The sequence below is a fragment of the Zonotrichia albicollis genome, chromosome 32, assembly GCF_047830755.1.
Source record: "Zonotrichia albicollis isolate bZonAlb1 chromosome 32, bZonAlb1.hap1, whole genome shotgun sequence".
In the NCBI taxonomy this organism is placed as follows: Eukaryota; Metazoa; Chordata; class Aves; order Passeriformes; family Passerellidae; genus Zonotrichia; species Zonotrichia albicollis.
The window spans coordinates 1,322,433-1,337,211 of NC_133850.1; the positions used below are offsets into that span (position 1 = coordinate 1,322,433).

General features: G+C 54.6%; 1 protein-coding gene across 1 annotated transcript in view; it reads right to left on the reverse strand.

Moving 5' to 3' along the window:
• The window catches only part of DNMT1 (DNA methyltransferase 1), a 98,494-nt gene extending 83,795 nt beyond the window's left edge, over window positions 1-14,699 (reverse strand). The window contains 8 exon segments of the mRNA XM_074530099.1: window positions 545-596; window positions 691-731; window positions 2,671-2,764; window positions 4,299-4,371; window positions 5,750-5,975; window positions 9,747-9,854; window positions 12,010-12,052; window positions 14,248-14,699. Coding sequence (XP_074386200.1) covers window positions 545-596; window positions 691-731; window positions 2,671-2,764; window positions 4,299-4,371; window positions 5,750-5,975; window positions 9,747-9,854; window positions 12,010-12,052; window positions 14,248-14,306 — 696 coding nt within the window. The 5' untranslated portion in view covers window positions 14,307-14,699.
• Window positions 14,700-14,779: the final 80 nt, after the last annotated feature.

A 14,779-nucleotide genomic window follows, 5' to 3' on the forward strand; every position in this document is an offset into this window, starting at 1 on the left:
TTTCTGGAATTATTCCTGGAATTATCCAGGAATTAAAAAATTCAAAATTAAAAAATCCCCAAGCTTTTCCCAAAGTTACTCCTGAAATTATTCTGGAATTAAAAAATTAAAAATTAAAAAATCCCCAAGCTTTTCCCAAAGTTACTCCTGGAATTATCCAGGAATTAATAAATTAAAAATTAAAAATTAAAAATTAAAAAATCCCCAAGCTTTTCCCAAAGTTATTCCTGGAATTATCCAGGAATTAATAAATTAAAAATTAAAAATTAAAAATTAAAAAATCCCCAAGCTTTTCCCAAAGTTATTCCTGGAATTCTCCAGGAATTAAAAAATTTAAAAATTAAAAAATCCCCAAGCTTTTCCCAAAGTTATTCCTGGAAAAATTCAGATTTTGGGGAAAATTTGGGGTTTCATTTGGGAACTTTAATGGGTTTCTATTCCCAGAGCATCATCCACCCTTTGGAACACCCCAAAAAAATTAAAATTTAAGAGATTTAAATGATTAAAAATCCCTAAAAAAAAGCTGGAATTAGGAAAAACTCACTTTAGCAGGAGCAGAAATTTTAACCTGAGGGATTTCGTCTTTGATTTCCGACCTGGGAGGGAAAAAATGAAATTTTGGGGTGAGATTGGAGGGATTGTCACCGTTGGCATCGTCATTGGCACCGGGAAATTTCCCTTTTTCCTCACCCATCTTTGGTTTCCATTTTCATCCTTTTCTCATCTTGATCCTGGGGAAAAAAGGGAAAAAAAATGGGAAAAAATGGGGAAAAAATGGGGAAAAAATGAGGGAAAAATGGGGGGAAAATGGGGAAAAAATGGGAAAAAATGGGGGAAAATGGGAAAAAAATGGGAAAAAATGGGGAAAAAAAAGGGAAAAAATGGGAAAAGAATGGGAAAAGAATGGGGAAAAAATGGGAAAAAAATGGGGAAAAAAATGGGAAAAAATGGGGGGAAAATGGGGAAAAACGGGGAAAAATGGGGGAAAAATGGGAAATGAATAGGGAAAAAATGGGAAAAAATGGGGGGAAAATGGGGAAAAATGGGAAAAAAATGGGGGGAAAATGGGGAAATGAATGGGAAAAAAATGGGGAAAAAAATGGGAAAAAAATGGGAAATGAATGGAGAAAATGGGGAAAAAATGGGGAAAAAATGGGGAAAAAATGGGGGGAAAATGGGGAAAAAATGGGAAAAAAATGGGGAAAAAATGGGGAAAAAATGGGGAAAAAAATGGGAAAAAATGGGAAATGAATGGGAAAAATAGGGAAAAAGAATGGGAAAAAAATGGGGAAAATGGGAAAAAAATGGGAAAAGAATGGGGAAAAATGGGGGAAAAAATGGGAAAAAATGGGAATAAAATGGGAAAAAATGGGGGAAAATGGGAAAAATGGGGAAAAATGGGAAAAAATGGGGGGAAAATGGGGAAAAAATGGGAAAAAATGGGGAAAAAAAATGGGAAAAAATGGGGGGAAAATGGGGAAAAACGGGGAAAAATGGGGGAAAATGGGAAATGAATAGGGAAAAAATGGGAAAAAATGGGGGGAAAATGGGGAAAAATGGGAAAAAAATGGGGGGAAAATGGGGAAATGAATGGGAAAAAAATGGGGAAAAAAATGGGGAAAAAATGGGAAATGAATGGAGAAAATGGGGAAAAAATGGGGAAAAAATGGGGGGAAAATGGGGAAAAAATGGGAAAAAAATGGGGAAAAATGGGGAAAAATGGAGAAAAAAAATGGGAAAAAATGGGAAATGAATGGGAAAAATAGGGAAAATGGGAAAAAAATGGGAAAAGAATGGGGAAAAATAGGGGAAAAAATGGGAAAAAATGGGAATAAAATGGGAAAAAATGGGGGAAAATGGGAAAAATGGGGAAAATGGGAAAAAATGGGGGGAAAATGGGGAAAAAATGGGAAATGAATGGGGAAAAATGGGAAAAATGGGGAAATGAATGGGGAAAAAATGGGAAAAAAAGGGGGAAAAATGGGGAAAAATTAGGGAAAAAATGGGGAAAAAGTGGGGAATGAATGGGAAAAAAAGGGAAATGAATGGGGAAAAATGGGGAAAGAATGGGGAAAAAAAGGGGAAAAAATGAGGAAAAAATGGTAAAAAAGGGGAAATGAATGGGGAAAAAATGGGGAAAAAATGGGGAAAAATGGGAAATGAATGGGGAAAAAATGGAAAAAAATGGGGAAAAATGGGGGGAAAATGGGGAAAAAATGGGGAAAAAATGGGGAAAAATGGGGGGAAAATGGGAAATGAATGGGGAAAAAATGGGGAAAAAATGGAAAAAAATGGGGAAAAAATGGGAAATGAATAGGAAAAAATGGGGGGAAATGGGAAAAAAAGGGGGAAAAAATGGGAAATGAATGGGGAAAAATGGGGGAAAATGGGGAAAAATGGGAAATGAATGGGAAAAAAGGGGAAAAAATGGGGGAAAAATGGGAAATGAATAGGAAAAAAATGGGGGAAAATGGGAAAAAAAGGGGAAAAAATCGGGAAAAAAATGAGGAAAGGAGCAGGAAAAGGTGGCCAAAAATTCTGGGAAATTTCCCAGGATCTCACAAGAGAGCAAAATCCTGGGAAATCACCCCAAAAATGGTCTGGGATGCCACCAGTGCCCAAAATCCTGGGAAATCACCCCAAGAAAAGCTCAGAGGTGCCACCACCGACCTTCTCCTGCAGCTCCTCCTCCTCCTCCCTCTCCAGGCTCGGCAGCTCCGCCTTCGCGTCCCCGTTGGATTGCTCCGATTTCCGCTTGTTGGGTCTGGGGGGAGCCGGGAGGGAATTTTGGGGGGATTTGGGAAGGTTTGGGGGTGAGGAAGAGGAGGGTGAGGAAGAGGAGGGTGAGCTGCCCCACTGACCCTTTGGGAATTTTGGGGGGACACAAGGAAGGTTTGGGGTTTGGAATAGGAGGGTGAGGAAGAGGAGGGTGAGGTCCCCACTGACCCTTTGGGAATTTTGGGGGGATTTGAGAAGGTTTGGGGTGAGGAGGGTGAGGAAGAGGAGGGTGAGGAAGAGGAGGGTGAGGTCCCCACTGACCCTTTGGGAATTTTGGGGGGATTGGGGAAGGTTTGGGGTTTGGGGTGAGGAAGAGGAGGGTGAGGTGCCCACTGACCCTCTGGGAATTTTGGGGGGACACGGGAGGAAGGCTTGGGGTGAGGAAGAGGAGGGTGAGGTGCCCACTGACCCTTTGGGAATTTTGGGGGGATTTGGGAAAGTTTGGGGTGAGGAAGAGGAAGAGGAGGGTGAGGAAGAGGAGGGTGAGCTGCCCACTGACCCTTTGGGAATTTTGGGGGGACATGAGGAAGGCTTGGGGTGAGGAAGAGGAGGGTGAGCTGCCCCACTGACCCTTTGGGAATTTTGGGGGGATTGGGAGGAAGGTTTGGGGTGAGGAAGAGGAGGGTGAGGTCCCCACTGACCCTTTGAGAATTTTGGGGGGACACAGGAGGAAGGCTTGGGGTGAGGAAGAGGAAGAGGAGGGTGAGGTGCCCACTGACCCTTTGGGAATTTTGGGGGGCACGGGAGGAAGGCTTGGGGTGAGGAAGAGGAGGGTGAGGTGCCCACTGACCCTTTGGGAATTTTGGGGGAATTTGGGAAAGTTTGGGGTGAGGAGGGTGAGGAAAAGGAGGGTGAGGTGCCCACTGACCCTTTGGGAATTTTGGGGGGATTGGGAGGAAGGTTTGGGGTGAGGAGGATGAGGAAGAGGAGGGTGAGGAAGAGGAGGGTGAGGAAGAGGAGGGTGAGGTGCCCACTGACCCTTTGGGAATTTTGGGGGGATTGGGAGGAAGGTTTGGGGTGAGGAGGATGAGGAAGAGGAGGGTGAGGAAGAGGAGGGTGAGGTGCCCACTGACCCTTTGGGAATTTTGGGGGACTGGGAGGAAGGTTTGGGGTGAGGAAGAGGAGGGTGAGGAAGAGGAGGGTGAGGAAGAGGAGAGTGAGGAAGAGGAGGGTGAGGAAGAGGAGGGTGAGGAAGAGGAGAGTGAGGAAGAGGAGAGTGAGGAAGAGGAGGGTGAGGAAGAGGAGGGTGAGGAAGAGGAGAGTGAGGAAGAGGAGGGTGAGGTCCCCACTGACCCTTTGGGAATTTTGGGGGGATTGGGAAGTTTTGGGGTGAGGAAGAGGAGGGTGAGGAAGAGGAGGGTGAGGTGCCCACTGACCCTCTGGGAATTTTGGGGGGATTTGAGAAGGTTTGGGGGTGAGGAAGAGGAAGAGGAGGGTGAGGTGCCCACTGACCCTTTGGGAATTTTGGGGGAATTGGGAAGTTTTGGGGTGAGGAAGAGGAGGGTGAGGTGCCCACTGACCCTTTGGACAGCAGGCTGAGGATGGACGGCTGCCGGCCGGAGCTGCGCGTGACCCGAGAGCTGCCCGGGGGCTCTGCGGGAAAAGGGGACCCCAAAACCCTTCCTGAGACCCCAAAACCCTTCCTGAGACCCCAAAATTCCTCCTGAGAACCCAAAACCCCTCCTGAGAACCCAAAACCCCTCCTGAGAACCCAAAACCCTTCCTGAGACCCCAAAACCCCTCCTGAGACCCCAAACCCACCCTGAGACCCCAAACCCACCCTGAGACCCCAAAATCCACCCTGAGACCCCAAAAACCCTTCCTGAGACCCCAAAACCCTCCCAAAGGTGACCCCAAAACCCTTCCTGAGACCCCAAAATTCCTCTCGAGGAGATCCCAAAATCCACCCTGAGACCCCAAACCCACCCTGAGACCCCAAAACCTTTCCTGAGACCCCAAAATCCTCCCTGAGACCCCAAAACCCCTCCTGAGACCCCAAAATCCACCCTGAGACCCCAAAACCCTTCATGAGACCCCAAAACCCTTCCTGAGACCCCAAAACCCCTCCTGAGACCCCAAAACCAACCCTGAGACCCCAAAATCCTCCCTGAGACCCCAAAACCCCTCCTGAGACCCCAAAATCCACCCTGAGACCCCAAAACCCTTCATGAGACCCCAAAACCCACCCTGAGACCCCAAAACCCTTCCTGAGACCCCAAAACCCTTCATGAGACCCCAAAACCCACCCTGAGACCCCAAAACCCTTCCTGAGACCCCAAAACCCTTCATGAGACCCCAAAACCAACCCTGAGACCCCAAAACCCTCCCTGAGACCCCAAAACCCTTCCAGAGGAGACCCCAAAACCCTCCCAAAGGTGACCCCAAAACCCTTCCTGAAACCCCAAACCCACCCTGAGACCCCAAGACCTTTCCTGAGACCCCAAAACCCTCCCAAAAGTGACCCCAAAACCCTTCCTGAGACCCCAAAACCCTTCATGAGACCCCAAAACCCTTCCAGAGGAGACCCCAAAATCCTTCCTGAGACCCCAAAATCCTTCCTGAGACCCCAAAACCCTTCCCAAGGACATCCCAGCTCTCGTTCCCAACAGGAACTGTCACACCCCAAACCAGGACACCCCAAAACCCTTCATGAGACCCCAAAACCCTCCCAAAGGTGACCCCAAAACCCTTCCAGAGACCCCAAAACCTTTCCTGAGACCCCAAAACCAACCCTGAGACCCCAAAACGAACCCTGAGACCCCAAAACCCCTCCTGAGACCCCAAAACCCTTCCCAAGGAGATCCCAGCTCTCGTTCCCCACAGGAACTGTCACACCCCAACCCAGGACACCCCAAAACCCTTCCTGAACAAACCCCCCCCAATCCCACCAGGAACTGCCCCACCCCCAACCCTCCCCAGCCCCACAAACCCCCATTTATTTACACCCCAAAAACAAACCCCAAATCCTCACTTTTGGCATCGCCGTTGGAGCGGCTCCTGCGGGGTTTGCGGGCGCGGGCGGCGGGGCCGGAGCAGGACGGGGACGGGGCCGCTCCTTCCTCCACCTCCATGGCTCCATCCTCATCCTCATCGCTGCCCAGGGCCCCGTTCCCATTGGGATTGGGGTCCCCGGAGCCGTTTGGGGGGGCTGAGAGCTCCTGGCGGAGCAGCGCCTTCACCTTGGCCAGGTAACGCTCCTGGGGAGGGGAGAAGCCCAAATTGTGATCCCAAATCCTGGGGGGATCCCAAATCCTGGGGGGATCCCAAATCCTGGGGTGTGACCCCAAATCCTGGGGTGTGACCCCAAATCCTGGGGGGATCCCAAATTGTGATCCCAAATCCTGGGGGGATCCCAAATCGTGATCCCAAATCCTGGGGGGATCCCAAATCCTGGGGTGTGACCCCAAATCCTGGATTGTGATCCCAAATCGTGATCCCAAATCCTGGGGTGGGATCCCAAATCCTGGGGGGATCCCAAATCCTGGGGTGTGACCCCAAATCGTGATCCCAAATCCCGGGGTTTGGTCCCAAATCCCACAGAGATTCATGATCCCAAATCCCAGGGTGTGATCCCAAATCGTGATCCCAAATCCTGGGGTGTGACCCCAAATCCTGGGGTGTGACCCCAAATCCTGGGGTGTGACCCCAAACCGTGACCCCAAATCCTGGGGTGTGACCCCAAATCCTGGGGTTTGATCCCAAATCCTGGGGTGTGACCCCAAATCCTGGGGTGTGACCCCAAACCGTGACCCCAAATCCTGGGGTGTGACCCCAAATCCTGGGGTTTGATCCCAAATCCTGGGGTGTGATCCCAAACCGTGACCCCAAATCCTGGGGTGACCCCAAATCCCAATGGGAAAGTGATCCCAAATCGTGATCCCAAATCCCGGGCTTTGATCCCAAATCCCACAGAGATTCATGACCCTAAATCCCAGGGTGTGATCCCAAATCCCAGGGTGTGATCCCAAATCCGCAGCAGCGCCTTCACCTTGGCCAGGTAACGCTCCTGGGGAGGGGGGCACAAAATCAAACCCCAAATCCTGGGGGGATCCCAAATTGTGACCCCAAATCCTGGGGTGTGACCCCAAATCCTGGGGGGATCCCAAATCGTCATCCCAAATCCTGGGGGGATCCCAAATCCTGGGGTTTGATCCCAAATCCTGGGGGGACCCCAAATCCTGGAGTGATCCCAAATCCTGGGGTTTGGTCCCAAATCCCACAGAGATTCATGATCCCAAATCCCAGGGTGTGATCCCAAACCGTGATCCCAAATCCTGGGGTGTGATCCCAAATCCCAATGGGAAAGTGATCCCAAATCGTGATCCCAAATCCTGGGAATCCACAGAGATTCATGATCCCAAATCCCAGGGTGTGATCCCAAATCCTGGGGCGTGACCCCAGTGTGACCCCAAATCCTGGGGTGTGATCCCAAATCCCACAGGGATCCATAATCCCAAATCCTGAGGTTTGATCCCAAATCCCACAGGGAAAGTGATCCCAAATCCTGGGGTTTGGTCCCAAATCCCACAGAGATTCATGACCCCAAATCCCAGGGTGTGATCCCAAATCCACAGCAGCGCCTTCACCTTGGCCAGGTAACGCTCCTGGGGAGGGGGGCACAAAATCAAACCCCAAATCCTGGGGGGATCCCAAACTGTGATCCCAAATCCTGGGGGGATCCCAAATCCTGGGGGGATCCCAAATCCCGGGGTTTGATCCCAAATCCTGGGGTGGGATCCCAAATCCTGGGGTGTGATCCCAAATCCTGGGGGGATCCCAAATCCTGGGGGAATCCCAAATCCTGGGGTGTGATCCCAAATCCCGGGGCTTGATCCCAAATCCTGGGGTGTGACCCCAAATCCTGGGGGGATCCCAAATCGTGATCCCAAATCCTGGGGTGTGATCCCAAATCGTGATCCCAAATCCTGGGGTTTGGTCCCAAATCCCGGGGCTTGATCCCAAATCCTGGGGTGGGATCCCAAATCCTGGGGTGGGATCCCAAATCCCGGGGCTTGATCCCAAATCCTGGGGTGTGACCCCAAATCCTGGGGGGATCCCAAATCCTGGGGTGTGACCCCAAATCCTGGGGCGTGACCCCAAATCCTGGGGGGATCCCAAATCGTCATCCCAAATCCTGGGGTGGGATCCCAAATCCTGGGGTGATCCCAAATCCTGGGGGGATCCCAAATCCTGGGGTCTGATCCCAAATCCTGGGGTTTGGTCCCAAATCCCACAGAGATTCATGATCCCAAATCCCAGGGTGTGATCCCAAACCGTGATCCCAAATCCTGGGGGGATCCCAAATCCTGGGGTGATCCCAAATCCTGGGGTTTGATCCCAAATCCTGGGGTGTGATCCCAAATCGTGATCCCAAATCCTGGGGTGTGACCCCAAATCCTGGGGGGATCCCAAATCATGATCCCAAATCCTGGGGTTTGATCCCAAATCCCGGGGTTTGATCCCAAATCCCAATGGGAAAGTGATCCCAAATCATGATCCCAAATCCCGGGCTTTGATCCCAAATCCTGGGGTGTGATCCCAAATCCTGGGGTGTGACCCCAAATCGTGATCCCAAATCCTGGGGTTTGGTCCCAAATCCCACAGAGATTCATGATCCCAAATCCCAGGGTGTGATCCCAAATCCTGGGGCGTGACCCCAGTGTGACCCCAAATCCTGGGGTTTGGTCCCAAATCCCACAGAGATTCATGACCCTAAATCCCAGGGTGTGATCCCAAATCCCAGGGTGTGATCCCAAATCCCAGGGTGTGATCCCAAATCCGCAGCAGCGCCTTCACCTTGGCCAGGTAACGCTCCTGGGGAGGGGGGCACAAAATCAAACCCCAAATCCTGGGGGGATCCCAAATTGTGATCCCAAATCCTGGGGGGATCCCAAATCCTGGGGTGTGACCCCAAATCCTGGGGGGATCCCAAATCGTGATCCCAAATCCTGGGGTGTGATCCCAAATCCCACAGGGATCCATAATCTCAAATCCTGGGGTTTGGTCCCAAATCCCACAGAGATTCATGACCCCAAATCCCAGGGTGTGATCCCAAATCCGCAGCAGCGCCTTCACCTTGGCCAGGTAACGCTCCTGGGGAGGGGGGCACAAAATCAAACCCCAAATCCTGGGGTGTGATCCCAAATCGTGATCCCAAATCCTGGGGTGTGACCCCAAATCGTGATCCCAAATCCCGGGGTTTGGTCCCAAATCCCACAGAGATTCATGATCCCAAATCCCAGGGTGTGATCCCAAATCCCAGGGTGTGATCCCAAATCCAGGTGTTTTACCCCAAATCCAGGTGTTTTACCCCAAATCCCACTGTTTTACCCCAAATCCCACTGTTTTAGCTCAAACCCCAGATGTTTTACCCCAATCCAGATGTTCTACCCCAAACCCCAGATGTTCTACCCCAAACCCAGGTGTTTTACCCCAAACCCCAGGTGTTTTACCCCAAACCCCAGATGTTTTACCCCAAATCCCGGGTTTTTACCCCAAATCCAGATGTTTTACCCCAAATCCAGATGTTTTACCCCAAACCCCAGGTGTTTTACCCCAAACCCCAGATGTTTTACCCCAAATCCAGGTGTTTTACCCCAAACCCCAGGTGTTTTACCCCAAACCCCAGGTGTTTTACCCCAAATCCCAATGTTTTACCCCAAACCCCAGATGTTTTACCCCAAACCCAGATGTTTTACCCCAAACCCCAGATGTTTTACCCCAAACCCCAGGTGTTCTACCCCAAACCCCAGATGTTCTACCCCAAATCCAGATGTTTTACCCCAAATCCAGGTGTTTTACCCCAAACCCCAGATGTTTTACCCCAAATCCAGGTGTTTTACCCCAAACCCCAGGTGTTTTACCCCAAACCCCAGATGTTTTACCCCAAATCCAGGTGTTTTACCCCAAACCCGAGGTGTTTTACCCCAAATCCCGGGTTTTTGCCCCAATCCAGGCTCAGCTCTCACCTCCGACAGCTCCTCCCGGCGCAGTTTGGCCTCGAGCTCGCTGAGCTGCAGCTGCACCTCGGCCTGCAGGAAGCCGTGGATGAGGCTGAGCTTCTCCTGCACGCTCTCCTGGGGACAGTGGGGACATTGGGGACATTGGGGACATGGCAGGGACATTGGGGACACCATGGGGACATTGGGGACACCTTGGGGACATTGGGGACATCTTGGGGACATTGGGGACACTGGGGATGAAGGGGACACCATGGGGACATGGGGAACAGGAAGCCGTGGATGAGGCTGAGCTTCTCCTGCACGCTCTCCTGGGGACAGCGGGGACATTGGGGACATCTTGGGGACATTGGGGACACCGTGGGGACATTGGGGACATTGGGGACACCTTGGGGACATTGGGGACATGGCAGGGACATTGGGGACACTTTGGGGACATTGGGGACATTGGGGACACCGTGGGGACGTTGGGGACATGGCAGGGACATTGGGGACATTGGGGATGGAGGTGACACCATGGGGACATTGGGGACATCAGGAGCAGGAAGCCGTGGATGAGGCTGAGCTTCTCCTGCACGCTCTCCTGGGGACATTGGGGACATTGGGGACACCTTGGGGACATTGGGGACATGGCAGGGACATTGGGGACACTTTGGGGACACCATGGGGACATTGGGGACACCGTGGGGACGTTGGGGACATGGCAGGGACATTGGGGACATTGGGGACACCTTGGGGACATTGGGGACACCATGGGGACATAGGGAGCAGGAAGCCGTGGATGAGGCTGAGCTTCTCCTGCACACTCTCCTGGGGACAGCGGGGACATTGGGGACACCTTGGGGACATTGGGGACACCTTGGGGACATTGGGGACACCTTGGGGACATTGGGGACATGGCAGGGACATTGGGGACACTTTGGGGACACCATGGGGACATTGGGGACACCGTGGGGACGTTGGGGACATGGCAGGGACATTGGGGACATTGGGGATGGAGGTGACACCATGGGGACACCATGGGGACATGGGGAGCAGGAAGCCGTGGATGAGGCTGAGCTTCTCCTGCACGCTCTCCTGGGGACAGTGGGGACAGTGGGGACACCTTGGGGACATTGGGGACACCTTGGGGATATTGGGGACATGGCAGGGACATTGGGGACACCGTGGGGACATTGGGGACATTCAGGTGACACTGGGGACACTCACGACTGGCAGGTGACACTGGGGACACTCCAGGACACTCAGGTGACATTGGGGACACTCAGGTGACACTGGGGACACTCAGGACACTCAGGTGACACCGGGGACACTCCAGGACACCCAGGTGACATTGGGGACACTCAGGACACTCAGGTGACATTGGGGACACTCGGGTGACACCAGGGACACCCAGGTGACACCAGGGACACCCAGGTGACATTGGGGACACTCAGGTGACATTGGGGACACCCAGGTGACATTGGGGACATTCAGAACACCCAGATGACACTGGGGACACTCAGGACACTCAGGTGACACTGGGGACACCCAGGTGACACTGGGGACACTCCAGGACACCCAGGTGACATTGGGGACACTCAGGTGACACTGGGGACACTCCAGGACACTCAGGTGACACTGGGGACACTCAGGACACCCAGGTGACATTGGGGACACTCAGGACACCCAGGTGACACTGGGGACACTCGGGTGACACCAGGGACACTCAGGTGACATTGGGGACACTCAGGTGACACTGGGGACACTCAGGTGACACTGGGGACACTCAGGACACCCAGGTGACACTGGGGACACTCGGGTGACACCAGGGACACTCAGGTGACATTGGGGACACTCAGGTGACACTGGGGACACTCAGGACACTCAGGTGACACTGGGGACACTCCAGGACACCCAGGTGACATTGGGGACACCCAGGTGACACTGGGGACACTCAGGACACCCAGGTGACACCAGGGACACCCAGGTGACACTGGGGACACTCAGGTGACACTGGGGACATTCAGGACACCCAGGTGACACTGGGGACACCCAGGTGACATTGGGGACACTCGGGTGACACCAGGGACACTCAGGTGACACTGGGGACACTCAGGACACCCAGGTGACACTGGGGACATTCAGGACACTCAGGTGACACCAGGGACACTCAGGTGACACCGGGGACATTCAGGACACCCAGGTGACACTGGGGACACCCAGGTGACACTGAGGACACCCAGGTGACACTGGGGACACCCAGGTGACACTGGGGACATTCAGGACTCACCTTCTCTCCCAGGTTCTCCTCATCCCGCTCCAGGTCCTGCAGCCTGGGGTGGGGACACCGAGAGAGGGGACAAAGGGACAAAAAGGGACAAAAAGGGACAAAAAGGGACAAAAAGGGACAATCAGACCATCGGGATTGGGGTCAGGACCCCCAAATTGGGTCAGGAACGCCAGGATTGGGGTCAGGACCCCAGAAATGGGGTCAGAACCCCCAAATTGGGGACAGAACCCCCAGGATTGGGGTCAGGACCCCCAGATTGGGGTCAGAAATCCCGGAATTGGGGTCAGGACCTCCAGATTGGGGTCAGAACCATCAGGATTGGGGTCAGGACCCCTGGATTTGGGGTCAGAACCCTCAGATTTGGGTCAGGGACGCCCAGATTTGGGTCAGGAGCCCCAAATTGGGGCCAGAACCATCAGGATTGGGGACAGAACCCCCAGGATTGGGGTCAGAATCCCAGAAATGGGGTCAGGACCCCCAAATTTGGGTCAGGGGCCCAGGATTGGGGTCAGGACCCCCAAATTGGGGTCAGAAATCCCAGAACTGGGGTCAGGACCCCCAGATCAGGGCCTGAACCCCAGATTTGGGTCAGGACCCTCAGATTGGGGCCAGGACCCCCAAATTGGGGTCAGGACCCCAAAATGGGGCAGGGGGGATTTGGGGGTCCGGGGCTGGAGAGGGGTGGGGGTCCCCAAAATATGGGGGGGGGGTCACTTTGGTGGGGGTCAGGGTTATTTTGGGGGGTTCAGGGCAGTTCTTGGGGGGCTCAGGGTGATTTTGGGGGTATCAGGGTGACTTTTGGGGGGGTTTGAGGGGCATCAGGGTAATTTTGGGTGTATCAGGGTAATTTTGGGGGGTTTGAGGGGGATCAGGATAATTTTGGGGGTATCAGGGTAATTTTGGGTGTGTCAGGGTAACTTCGGGGGGTTTGAGGGGGATCAGGGTAATTTTGCGGGGTTCAGGGGGGTCAGTGCAGTTCTTGGGGGATTCAGGGTAATTTTGAGGGTATCAGGGTAATTTTGGGGGGTTTGAGGGGGATCAGGGTAATTTTGGGGGTATCAGGGTAATTTTGGGGGGGTCAGGGTAATTTTGGGGGGTTTGAGGGGGATCAGGGTAATTTTGGGGGGTTCAGGGGGTCAGTGCAGTTCTTTGGAGGGTCAGGGTAATTTTGGGGGGATCAGGGTAATTTTGGGGTGTCTCAGCCCATCCTGGGGGGGTCTCAGCCCATCCTGGGTGGGGGTCTCAGCCCATACTGAGGGGTCTCAGCCCATCCTGGGGGGGTCTCAGCCCATCCTGAGGGGTCTCAGCCCATCCTGGGGGTCTCAGCCCATACTGAGGGGTCTCAGCCCATCCTGGGGGGGTCTCAGCCCATCCTGAGGGGTCTCAGCCCATCCTGGGGGTCTCAGCCCATACTGAGGGGTCTCAGCCCATCCTGGGGGGGTCTCAGCCTATCCTGGGTGGGGGTCTCAGCCCATCCTGGGGGTCTCAGCCCATCCCGGGGGTCTCAGCCCATCCTGAGGGGGTCTCAGCCTATCCTGGGTGGGGGTCTCAGCCCATCCTGGGGGTCTCAGCCCATCCTGGGTGGGCTCTGAGAGGACATGAGAGGCTCTGAGGGCTGTGACTGCAAGTGAGGGTTGTGAGTTCTGAAAGCTCTGAGGGGCTCTGAAGGCTCTGAGGGGCTCTGAGAGCTGTGAGGGGCTCTGAGGGCTGTGACTGCAGTGAGGGTTGTGAGTTCTGAAGGCTCTGAGGGCTGTGAGGGGCTCTGAAAGCTCTGAGGGCTATGAGGGGCTTTAAGGGCTCTAAAAGCTGTGAGGGGCTCTGAAAGCTGTGAGGGGCTCTGAGGGCTCTGAGGGCTGTGAAGGGCTCTAAGGGGTGTGAGGGGCTGTGAAAGCTGTGAGGGGCTCTGAGAGCTCTGAGGGGTGTGAGGGGCTCTGAGGGCTCTGAAGGCTCTGAGGGGCTCTAAGGGCTCTGAGGGGTGTGAGGGGCTCTGAGGGGCTGTGAAAGCTCTGAAGGCTCTGAGGGCTCTGAGGGGCTGTGAAAGCTCTGAAGGCTCTGAGGGGCTCCAAGGGCTCTGAGGGGCTCTGAGAGCTCTGAAGGCTCTGAGGGGCTCTAAGGGCTCTGAGGGGCGTAAGGAGCTCTGAGGGCTAGGAAGGGGCTCCAAGGGCTGCGAGCTCTGCGAGAGCGGGGCCCCATTCCCCCATTCCCGCCTCGCTCCCGCGTCTCCCGGCCGGGACTCACCGTCGGCGCAGCTCGGCGGGCAGCGGGGCCGGCGGCAGCGGCGCGGCGCGGGCCGGCATCGGGAGCGGCTCGGCGGGGCCCGGGCGGGGGGCGCGGGGCGGGCTCGGGGCCCGGTTCCGGGCCGGGTTCGGGGCCGCGCTCGGGGCCCGGCTCGGCGGGACCGGGAGCGGCTTCGCGCGGAAACGAGCGGCGGGAGCGGGGCGGCGCCGACCACCGCGCGGGGGGAGCCGGCGCGCACCATGCTGCCGCCGCGGGGGGGGACAGAGCGGGGCCAGGCGGCGTCTGCCGGGCCGGGGGGACCGGGAGGGGATCGGGGGAGACCGAGGGGGGACCGGAGGGGTCGGGGCGGTACCGGGAGCGGCGGAGGGGGGGTGAACGGAGCGGTGAGGGGGGAGTGGGAGGTACCACTGAGGGAAGATGGGGGGAGGCGGGAGATACCACTGAGGGGGAATGGGAGGTACCACTGAGGGGAAATGGGGGGGTACCACTGAGGGGAAATGGGGGGAGGCGGGAGATACCACTGAGGGGGACT